Source organism: Trichosurus vulpecula, chromosome 2, assembly GCF_011100635.1.
Source record: "Trichosurus vulpecula isolate mTriVul1 chromosome 2, mTriVul1.pri, whole genome shotgun sequence".
NCBI lineage: Eukaryota > Metazoa > Chordata > Mammalia > Diprotodontia > Phalangeridae > Trichosurus > Trichosurus vulpecula.
This window is the reverse complement of record NC_050574.1, coordinates 330,489,353-330,501,213: the sequence shown is the minus strand read 5'-3', so window position 1 is coordinate 330,501,213 and position 11,861 is coordinate 330,489,353. Positions and strand designations below refer to the sequence as shown.

Below are 11,861 nucleotides of genomic sequence, written 5' to 3'. Positions count from 1 at the left end.
ACTGTGGGACTCATCTTTGACCTCTCTGGTGTAGAGAGCATGTGCACATTTTAGCATGGATGAAATATTTATGGAATACATAAAGATAATTTTGAGGGAGGCAGTAGCAGCTAGTGGGATGAAGAGAAGCTTCATATAGAAGGCTGGATTCGAATCAAGCTTTGAGAGAACCTAGAGAGTTCAAGATGGTAAAGGTAGGGAGGTAATGCTTTCCAGACATGGAGAAGAGCCTGTACAAATTGGCACAGAGTCAGGAGATTGAATATCATATGTGAGACTCAGTGAAGTTGACCAGTTTAACTGGATCAAAGAGTGCGTGAAGGGAAATAACGTATAATAAGTCTAGAAAGGTAGGTGGGAGCCAGGACATGAATGGCTTTAAATTCCACTTAGAGGAGTTTATACTTGGTCTTAGATGTAATAGAGAATCAATGGAGTTTATTGAGCAAGACAGGGACACGGTCAAATCTGTGCTTTAAGAATATAAATATCAGCTGTATCGATGAGATGTGGAGGCTGCCCTATGACCAGAGAATATGCCTCAAAAGCTCTAAGCTAGCGTTAACTATGCACCAGCCAACACCGAGCTGGGCACCCTGAGTCCCCAGAGCAAGAGTCACCGTCGGGTACTGAACCATGGGCAAATGGAGCCAGGGTCACTGTGTCATTGTGAGTCATGGGCTCACAGAACCCTGCGTCCAGTGCTATTTGCAATAGCATGGCACAGTGGAAAAGGTCCTGCCTTTGGAGGGTGAGATCCAGGCTTCAATCCTGACCATCACTGATTTACTGTGTTGCCTTGTGCAAATAACTTCATCTCTCTAGGGACTGGTTCTCCCAGGTGTAGAATGAGGGGGTGCCAGATGATTTCCCATTCGCTCTAAAGTTATAATCCTATGATGAAAGCAAATCTATGAATAACCACCAGGATATGAGCAGTATCCTGGGAATTTTCCAAACTCAATAAATTCTACCCTTTGATCTTGTCTTATTATTGACTTAATATATCTCAAGCGAAACTTGATAAAAACTGAGCTTGTTGTGTGAGTCTCATCCCATCACTCCTAGGACCTTTGCCCTAGTTCAGGCCATCATTAATTCTCACCTGGCTTATTTCAGTTGCTTCCTGATTGTGGCCTTTCCTGATGCCCCCAGATGCTGGTGTCTTTTCCTAGAAATTAGGCTGTATTTATTCTAGAACTACTTCACTGCGTATATGTTGTCTTTGACTCTAAGCTCCAAGGGGACAAGGACTATTTCATGCTTGCCTTTTTATTACAGCCCAGGGCCTGTCCTGTTCTAGGTGTTTAATAAATATTTATTGATGGATTGAGTTTGAGTCCCATTCAAGGCACTTGGTGAACTTTGGGACTGAACTTTGTGGCCCTTGGCCTTTCTGAATCACATTGTCCTCCTTTGTTAAGAGTGGCTGGGTGGTTCAGTGGGAGAGCACTAACCCTGGAGTCAGGGGGATCTAAGTTCAAATCTGACCTCGGAGAAGGACTAGCTGTGTGACCCCAGGCAAGACCCTTCACTCCCTCAGATTCAGCTTCCTCATTAATAAAGTGGGGATGATAATAGCACATACCTCCCGGGTTGTTTCAAGGATAAAATGAAATAATAATTTTGTAAAGTGCTATATAAATGCCATGATGACGACGACAATGATGACGATAGTGGTTATTTTCAGGGTGCTCCGTAAGTTGCAAAGCATCCAGTTTATTAGTATATAAAGCTACTGAGTTGTTGTCTTGTGAACTAGGGCTCATAAAGCTGCTGGTTGATCTCTGGTGACCCATGGCTCTATATGGACATATCTTGTACCTCCTCTGCCTCCCTTCCCTTCCTCCCTCCCTCTTCACAAAGATCATCCAGGTACCCCTCCTTGGCAGGTCCTGATCCTGTCCCCATCCCTGGAAGAGACCAAGTGGAAATGAACACTGTAACCATCCCAGAACTACATACTATGAATCCATCGATCGTGCTTTACCAAAGGCTGCAAATGAATGACAAGCACATAGAACCTGTTCTGCTGTTAAACTATGTGCAACTTTGGGTAAATCACTTAATACTTCTTGGCTTCAGTTTCCCTGCCCATAAAAAAAGTTTGACCTGAATGTCTTCTACGGTCCCTTCCAGCTCTGAAGTGATGATGCTATAATTTAATTTACCAATTAGCTATGCACCAGGCTGTGTGTTCTCTAGAAATTGAGCCAAGCCATGAACTTAATTCTCTTCCCCTTGCCAGAGACTGAGGAGTACAAATGAGGGAATGAGGAGGAGGGAGGGGAGAAAATTAAGCCACTTACATGTTGAGGGAGTAAATTTGTATATTTGTGATCATACCTTCTGAAGTCAACATGCCTTCGTCAATGCTCATACAATTCTCAGTGGTTAAATGATATTGGGGAACATGGAAGCCCTCTCTACACTTGAGGGACCACCACTGGTAGAGGCTGGCGCCATTTGCAGAAAGCCTAGACACTCCCTTCCCAATCTCCTTGAAGGTACCAGAGAACTCTAGAGGAGAAATGGTTTGTAAAAATGAGGGGGGAGGGTTCAATTGTCTCTAAGGTTTCTTCTAGCCTAAATTTATACTCGTATCTATACTGTTCCTAGTTATACATAGGCTCGATGCTACATGGACACATGTAGAGACACAGAGGAAGGGTTATACCTCTGTGAAAGATCTTTGGAAAAACATGGATTAACTACAAATAGACTAAATTAAAATTAACTACAAAGGACCTATGAAGGAAGATGCTCTGCATCCAGAGAAAGAACTGATAAATAGAAGTATGTGTAGAATAATTTTACATACATATACACACATATTTGTGTCTAATGGTAGCCATGGGGGAGCGGGGGAAGGGTGAGGAGAGACAGGGAAGAAAAAAAGGGAAAAAACCTTATATGATAACTTTATTACATATTTAAAAGGAATAGCAAGTTGTACATAATAGATATGCAGTTTCATGTGCAATCATCTTTTTATTATACTATGTTATGGAAATGCTTGTTTTATTCCATAAATTAATAATTAAATAAATAATTCTTTTTTAAAAAAGAAAGGCATGGACAGAAATCAGACAGAGGCTGTGATCAGTAGAGGTAGCTTGGGGCAATAGAAGAAGCAGTGGATTTCAAGTCAGAAGACCTTATTTTTGAATCCTGGCTCCAGCCTTTTACTCCCACTATGATGTGACCTTAGGCAAGTCACATGACCTTTTCAGGACTCAGTTTCCTTTTCTGTGAAATAAGGGGCTTGCATTAGATGACCTTGAAAGTTCCTTATGGCTCTGAAGGCTCTATGTCAATGAAGGGGGTATCCCCATACAGACGAAATGACAGACACACCCCAAGAGGTGATGTATCTATCCAACACACAAGAGTTAACATTGAAGGTGATAATAATTTTTTATTATATCATATTACTGACTAGAACGCCAGACATAGTGGATAGAAGTATAAAAATAACCAATTCTTACAAATCACACTTTTCTGCTACAGTACTGAATTATTAGTGGAGGTTGCAATTATGACACAACATTAAATAACAAATATCCTCAGGGAAGGCTTTCAAAATGACAAACCAGGTGCTCAAAATTCATTGGTCTGCAAAGGGGAGGCAGGGTTGTGAGGGTGAACTCCCCAAAGCACATCTGCTAATTGTTTGCTTAATTTAACTGGAAAGGTAATGAAACACAAAATTCATGTCAACCCAGAAACTATTACATCATGTTCCTATAAAATGTACAATCATGGAGGAGAGAAGGTGAGATCTGGAGAGGTGGAGATGGGGAGATGGAGTATGGACATGAATGACAGGTGGGCATGGGGAGAGACAACAAAAATCTAACTGGGGGCTCCAGATGTCAATGCTATTTTTGAAATCAGAGTCCCACAACCATCTCTCCCCATCCGAGTTATCGCTTGACTCACATCTACACTCTGGGTTGAGACACTTATCCCTGGATGACGAATTGTGACCCCATCAAAAGAAAAGTTTGTTTTAATTAAACAAATTAATCAATATCTATAACTTTTATAGATTATTGCATCCTATTTCTTTGGAAGATCAGAGAGCAAAAATAAATGAACACAGTTGCATATCGTATCAGGACACACAAAACCCAGAGTGTGGATATGTATCTTTCTCTATTTCTTTTTCTCTCTTTCTCCCTTCTTTTCTCTCTCTACATATGTGTGTATTTCACATATATACACATATATTATACACACACATCTCATCACTATCTCCTCCTGGAGGAATAGTTTATTAAGATGGAAGAAGAAAGGAAATATCGTTTTTCCTACTGAAAGCTGTTGTAATACGGGAAGGGAAGGGAGATGTCTTTTATAGGGCAAATAAAAGAAGCATTTGGCATTGAAATTCACATTCATAAGAGCTCAAATCTCAAAATCAACACACATACACATACATATATACACCCATCACACAAGAAAGGATTTTGCAGTGAACAGTTGATGTAGAAAGCTACATAAGAGACCAGTGGCTGAATCAGGTGGTCCTCGGATGTCCCAGGTCCTGCATATTTGGGAATGGATAGGACATAATGAGAGGGAAGCTCAGAGAATCCATCCACTGTCTTCCTGGAAATCTGAAGTGTCCCCCAGTAGGGCCTAGACCTAGCATATCAGCTCAATGAAGAGGAAGTATTGCTTGAATGATTGGAATCTGGCTTCCATTTTGCAGTTTGAGCACTTCATTGAGCTGTCCTCACCAAAATTTTAGGTGTCATTTTAATAATTTAGTAATTTTAATAATAAGCCAGTGGTCCTGTTGCTGAGTGGCTGCCTTGGGCTAAGATAAGCCAAGAACACCTGAACCGTGTAATGTTGACTTCTCCTGGTTTGGCTGAGCCAAGGTCCTAGAAGCCATGTGTATACTTCACCAATGGACACGGTCACACAAGTGGAATGCCAAGGTTGCATAACATAGGTTATGCCTTTAAATAATAAGGCTGATTTTTATTTTTAACATGGCCAGAGTTCTATGCCTAATGAGTTGTGTCCCCTTCAAAGTAGTCACCCTGAGAGTGTACATTTATTCTGATGGTATTACAATTGTTCAAACTCATACTGAACATATTTGGGGACTATTTTCAGAGTCAGCTCATGAGTCACCCCAGAAAGCCAGTTTTATTATTTCATAGTCACACTATACTTTTTCACTGATGTTGGTACTACCCAGCTTGACCACCCATTTTATTCATCAGATTATAATTCACAAGAATGTGGTTGTTTTCAAAAGTTAAACCCATCCTTGAAGGATGAATATTTGCCACCACTGGGACCAGTTATAAGAATGTGCTGTAAGCTCTCAAGGCAATTCAGAAAGGAGTTCCTGGCAGTAACAGTGGAATAAGTGTACATCCTCCCAAGGTGACTACTTTAAAGGGGATTCCACTCATTTGGTTGTAGAGGTTTATGTTTGTTAAAAAACAAAACAGCATAACACTGACAAATAAAGCTATGTGCCAATATGTTCATTGGGTAGGGATGACTTTGGCTTCTGTTTTCATAATGGCCTCAAATGACAAAAAAAACAAACAAACAAGAAAAAACCCTCAAATTTTAAAATACCTTATGGAACATGACTATTGCTTAACTTTTTTATTCCTAAAAACAATCATTTGGTTATTGCTAGGTAGAATGCCAATAACACACTGCAGTTATTAAAAGTATTTCAAGATCGCTCCTATTAATTTTTTGGTAATGACTTCCTTTTTACTTGAATGCCATAATTACCCTCTTTGAAAATGAAACCAAGAAGGTAGGCATTCTGCCAAGGAACGTATTTAGCTGCCTTAGTCTCATCTCTTCTGAGTAAACAAGGAAGGGCCCATGAAAATCAGATGGCATGAAGGACACCATTCCCACGCAGGCCCAGGGGCCACAGAAAGAAGGGAGGCCTCTTTGCCAGACAAATGCTTTGCTGACCTGTTGGTCACTTTCACCCTAAAGACTTACGATCCCGTGTAATCCAGATCTTGCCTTATAGATGCATCATAGGCACAGATTAAGATCCTTTTTTTTCCCCTCATGTGCCTGTTGATAACTTCCTTCTCTCATTCCCTCCCCCCCTTCTCCCAACATAAGTCACAGACTCATTGACATTGACATTGAGGGCAGGCCAGGCAGTGGAGGGAGAGTAACTGCACGCATTCTACAAGTGACTGACTGTTCTTCCCAATACAGCCTCACCCTTGTTTGGAAAACCACGTTGCAAGAATGTAAACTATTATTATCCAACCTTGCATGATCTGGGTCAGTAAAAAGCAGGAGTACCAGATTGCCCCCATTTTCCACCCCCAGTGTCTTGCACACAGTAAGCATATAATCAATATTTGAGTTTTTGCCTCCATGACTAGAGAGTTGGGCAGATGTTCTCTCTTCCCTTCTCACTTGATACCTGGGTGCCCCTGGGTAAGTCACTTAATCTCTTTTGTACCTCAGTTTCCATCTCTGTAAAATGAGAAAGGTGGATTAAATGGCCTCCTCTAAGGTCCCTTTCAGTTCTAAAGCTACGTGCCTATGCTTAAACTGGAGACCTGAGCTCCATTGTTCACAAGCACACTTCTCTCCACACAATTCACACTTGGAGTAATTTTCCTTAGACCTATTTGCCTCCTTAGATCACTTGGAGATATATGGAGATACTATGCTAAGCACACTTTCTGAAACCCCTCATTTTCACATGAAACATCTTCCTCTATAAAGTCCTACCAGTAAAGAAAAAATCCTTGAAGTCACATGGTTCTCTCTTTTAGACTTAAGCTCAAACACATTCCCAGACCCTTCTCATGAATGATTCTGAGATGAGACAAGGTCACCATTTGGTAGAATACCTAGCTCATTGCCCTGCACCAGGAAGTGATGGTTTGCTGCATTTGTCAGAGGCCATTAAGATCACCAGATTGCCCAGAAGCAGCAGGCTGTTTTTGTAATTGTGTAAGCTCTAGTGGAGCACCCCCCCCTCCACAATTCTGTGCCCCTTACTAACTGGCTTCTTTTGCTCATTCCCATCATAGAGATAATAGGCCTTGGACTGGAGTAGAGTGACACAAACAGTGGGTAGTAATAACTCTAAGCTAGTTAGCAGGATGGGATAGAGTGAGGCAGGAAGCATTACTAGATTCTGACAAAGTCATGGAAGACCTCACCCATGATTCAGAAGGAAGTTTTTAATGCCTTTAAAAAAAACATAGCATCCATCAGTGATACCTGAATCCTGCTTGCATCCTGTGAGGTGCGGGCCAATTTGTTTTAACAACTAAGGTGCATTGCACCCAACAAGCATTCTCTGCAATAGCAGAGCTGTAATTATGAAAGAGAAAGCCTCTGGTGACCAATGGAAAAACATGTGCATTCATCCAAACAGTGCTATTAGAATAATGTCATGCTTGAATGAAAGTGGTTTTTTAAAATTTTTTTAATGAAAGTGTTTTAAGTGGCCTGTCCTATCATATTGCATTTTGAAGAGCTGAGATAATCCAGAAGTAACCATTCCTCCATTAAGCAGAAATAACTGCTCCCAAAGTGTTTAAGCCATTTCCAGAAAACTATGCTGCCAGTAAGACTTAGCCTTCTGTGCTGGCAACAGTTTTCCAATTTGTTCTTTCTTCACCTTGTCTGGACACCAGGATGGTATCTGGGAAGTAGACCCAACATAGTTTCACAGGTATTAGTTCCAGACACTGAGAGCTGTTCAGGTGACCGATGTAAGCCCTAAATCATGGACATAATAAACAGATGTATAGGACATTCTTTTCCAAAAGGCAGACACTGAAGTCTTTACTTGTTTAAAAATCCTTAGTTGTCTGATAACATTCCCGAAATATTACCAAGTTTCAGGGGAACTACATAGTAGTTCAACAAAGGGAAGACTGATGGACAAGAGAAAACAATTTACATGTTACTTCTTCAATGAAGAAACAGCTTTCAATGATCACCTCTCTAACACTGAGCCCTATGGACAAGATTACTGATGCAGTCGGCACAGACATGTAAGGAGAACGTACATATGGCACCATTAGGCCTCCCTACTCCTTTATGAAGAGCCGGTATGGCTTCTAATGGCGTGGTCATTTTGGTGAAATCTAGCTTGCTTATTCAGCCAATTTTTCCAGCAACTGCCAATATCCAATTACAAAAGATAGTTGTTTCCAGCTTCTTTCCCCAAAGCAATGAAATACCCAGTTCAAACCCAAATCACACACACACACACACACACACACACACACACACACACGCATTCCACCCCTACCTTTAAAAATTCCTTATAACCCATAAACAAGAGCTTCTCTCAGCAGAGATCTGTCATGAACATGAGCCCACGGCAAAGCCAGTGGGCACAAAATAGATGGTTTTGCACCACTCCATTTTCACAGACTGGGAGTAGGCAGGAGATGGTTACCAGAGGCTTCTAGATCCGTGTGCTCCTCTTCTTGGGAGCCACGCTACTGTGAGCCCCAAATTATATCCATTGGCCCCAACTGTAAATGAAGGGCAGATGAATTGATACTTTGACTTCAAAGATGGTTCCATGAGTCACTATGGCTGAAACTATCTCTACAAGATATTGCCTTGATCCCAGTTTGTTGAAAGCAATTCTTAAACTCAATAAAGAGGGAATCATTTTTTGAAAAGGGACATTGCTATGATAAAAAATGTACTGGGGGAACAACTCTAATGTTTCATCTAACAATTTGTGGCACTTCACAACCTCACTTCCTGTCACCTTCTGTGATACAGTAAATCCTGGGCTCACAGCTCATCTTCTGCTTGGCTCGAAACTACGGAATAAGATCTAGAAGCATATTAGAAGACTATACATTACACCAAAATTTCTCTAGTGCCTCAGGGCATTTACTGAGTGTGATCAGAACACACTCATTGTTCAGCACATAGGCACTGAGGAAGACTAATTATGGAGATAAATAAGTTCAAAACAGTCAATGCTTTGCTGCAACATGGCCATCCAATAACAATATCCAAAGGAGCTGTCCAAAGTAGCCAGGATTCCATTCTGGAGCAGTCTCAAGTTGAGCTTGGTAAAGTGTATTTAAAAAACAAACAAACAAACCCAAATCACTAAAGCCTAAAGTGAGCTAAAGTGGGTCTCTGAAATGGCACCAAACAACTACACTCCTCCCTAGTGGTAGCATCCATGACATGTCACTCAAAAGCAAATCTATTCTTACTGACCAATTACCACGTTTCACAGTAACACATACGAACACTGAAGAGTAAAGAATGAGCAGCCTGTAACTGAGCAACTCTTTTCAGTCTTCGCCATCTTTAAATCTTCTGTCCCATCCCTTGTCTGCCTGCCGTGTAACCTTCAGCTCTGAATGGTCTGTGAAGCAGCAAGCATTCCAGCGGGGGAGGGAGGGGTCTTCCTGGTTCCGTTCCTTGAGTAGATAGAATTCATGTGTAAATAACACAGAATGACAGTGGCTGTGCACTGTCCCATGCTGTTAAAAGTAGTCTCTTCTCCGGCTTTCATCACTGATGAAAGAAGGGTTATACTGTCCGGGAAAGATGCAAGAATGCCGAGATCCTGGCAAGCCAGTGTAGGTAGGGTAGAGGCCATTTCGTTCAAGTTCTGGGTTCCTGACATTTGTAGGCTAGGTCACCAAAGAAAGAGAGAGAGAGAGAGAGAGAGAGAGAGAGAGAGAGAGAGAGAGAGAGAGATTGAAGGAAAAATGAGAGGAATCAATTTCTTATTCTTGAATTTACATTCAATAATCAAATTATTCCAAACACTTAATTTTGCATTTTATGAAATTCAGTGGGGAGACAAGGTAGCAACGTGCAGGGCAGGGGGCTAGAAGTGGGGATTCTTCCTAAATCTGCCACTACTATCTCCCCAAAGCCAACATCTCTGACAAGATGTCTCCTCTCTCCATGTCTCAGCTCTTCCATTTTTAAAATGGAGTTATGCCTTACATTGACCCAGCATTTTACAAGTTAAAAAGTGCTTTCATGTATACATATATATTATGTATTTATCTCAAATGACTCTCATGATAATCCTGCGATTTAGTTAGTGCAGATAGCATTGTAGCCAGTTTAGTGATGAGGAAACTGAGGCTCACAGGGTTTAAGAGACTTGCCCAAGGTCCCATGGCTAGTTAGTGGTAGAGGTGGGACTCAAATCCAGGTCTTCTGACTCCAAATCCAGAGCTTTCCCACTATACCGCACTGTTCTCCTGGTACACCATGCAGCTCTCCTGATAATATTGAGGCGACAATAACATTAGCATCCTTAAACACAACTAATGTTGGCAAAGTACCTTTAGGAAAAGCACTGGTGTAGACAGGTGTGACAACGGCACCACATTTAGGCTAGGGGCTGGACCCGTGATTTCATTGGTCTAAGGAACTCTCAGGTGAGGAAACTCTTTCTACCAACATATAAGACAAGCCCTTTCTCCACAACTTGAAATCTTAGAGAGTTGCCTGGGGCACCAAGAGGTAAGGGGACACACCCAGGGTCACACAGAATGTATTAGAGGTGAGATTTAAACTCACATCTTCCTGGCTTGCTCTCTATCCACTCTGTCATGTTGCCTTTCTTCATATAGGAATACCTTAAATTCACAGAGCTCTTTTCTACTAGGGGAGTACAATGCATGCTACCCCCTTTCTGGCATTTAGGATACAGATTTTTTTCCACACTCCAGAAGGAGAAACTGAGACACAAATAAATGAAGTGTTCACAATTATTAAGTGGTAGAGATAGGACCAAAAGCCAAGAGGGAGATTGGTGTTTCTTTTTTAAAGGACTAGTGATTTTCAGCCTTTCTTTTACCATCCTATTTAGGTGAGGTCAAAGATCACACAGACTACATATTCTTACCACCTCTGCTCCCTCTCCTTTTTTTTTTTTTTGGCCACTGCAAATTATCTCCCCAGAATGAGTCAGAAAGTTCTCTATTTGAGGAGACAATAAGGAAAATTCAATGTAAATGACTAATTCATGCTAGAAGCCAAAAAGTGTAGACATCATCCAAGATTAACATGAGTATTACCATAAGCAACTGCATCACCCGTACAATTCCCCCACCTATTGATGGCCCGTACCATGCTAGGAGAACTAGCACTATTCAAACGCCAGCCATCTCGGCTTTCAAAGCACTTCATGTATGTGGGGACTGGATGTCACTGCCACATTCTATATGGCTCTTACATATAGCTTGTTTGTACATAGGTATTTGCATGCTGTCTCCCTCATTAGCCTGTGAGCTCTTTGAGGGCAGAGACTTTTACCTTTCTTCGTATCTCCAGCACTTATTAGCACAGTGCCTGGCACAAAGAAGGCTCTTAATAAGTGTTATTGACTGACTGATACTGACTATGCTTTATTCAGATGGCTCAAGTTTCTATCATTGCTAAGATTACTGCAGAGGACTGAAAACTTAGGTTCATTTACATTTTTGACTGTTAAAGCGTACAATCTGTTTATAGCAACTCTAAATCTAATCCCATGGTAACATGCAGATGAATTAGTTCTAATTTTGTCTGACAATGAGGATCAAGCTGTTTGAACACTACTGAGGTAAGTCACAGGTAAAGAATCACTAAGGGGAGAGAGAGAGAGAGAGAGAGAGAGAGAGGGAGGGAGGGAGGGAGAGAGAGAGAGAGAGAGAGAGAGAGAGAGAGAGAGAGAGAGAGAGAGAGAGAGCCGCAGCATGCAAATACACAAGTAAAACCAAAGAAAACCTAAGTTTTCTTCAATGAGATAACTTTTGTAAAGATAGTGCTTTGCAAAAAAAGTGTTATAAAAATGCTAGTTATTATTATTATTAGGAGAAGGGAGAGGAGGAGAAGGA

At 41.2% G+C, this 11,861-nt stretch overlaps 1 protein-coding gene across 1 annotated transcript in view; it reads right to left on the bottom strand.

Moving 5' to 3' along the window:
- Positions 1–6,480: 6,480 nt before the first annotated feature.
- Positions 6,481–11,861, bottom strand: part of HEG1 (heart development protein with EGF like domains 1) — a 120,848-nt gene continuing 115,467 nt past the window's right edge. The window contains exon 18 of the mRNA XM_036744756.1: positions 6,481–9,653. Coding sequence (XP_036600651.1) covers positions 9,504–9,653 — 150 coding nt within the window. The 3' untranslated portion in view covers positions 6,481–9,503. The remainder of the gene's footprint in view (positions 9,654–11,861) is intronic.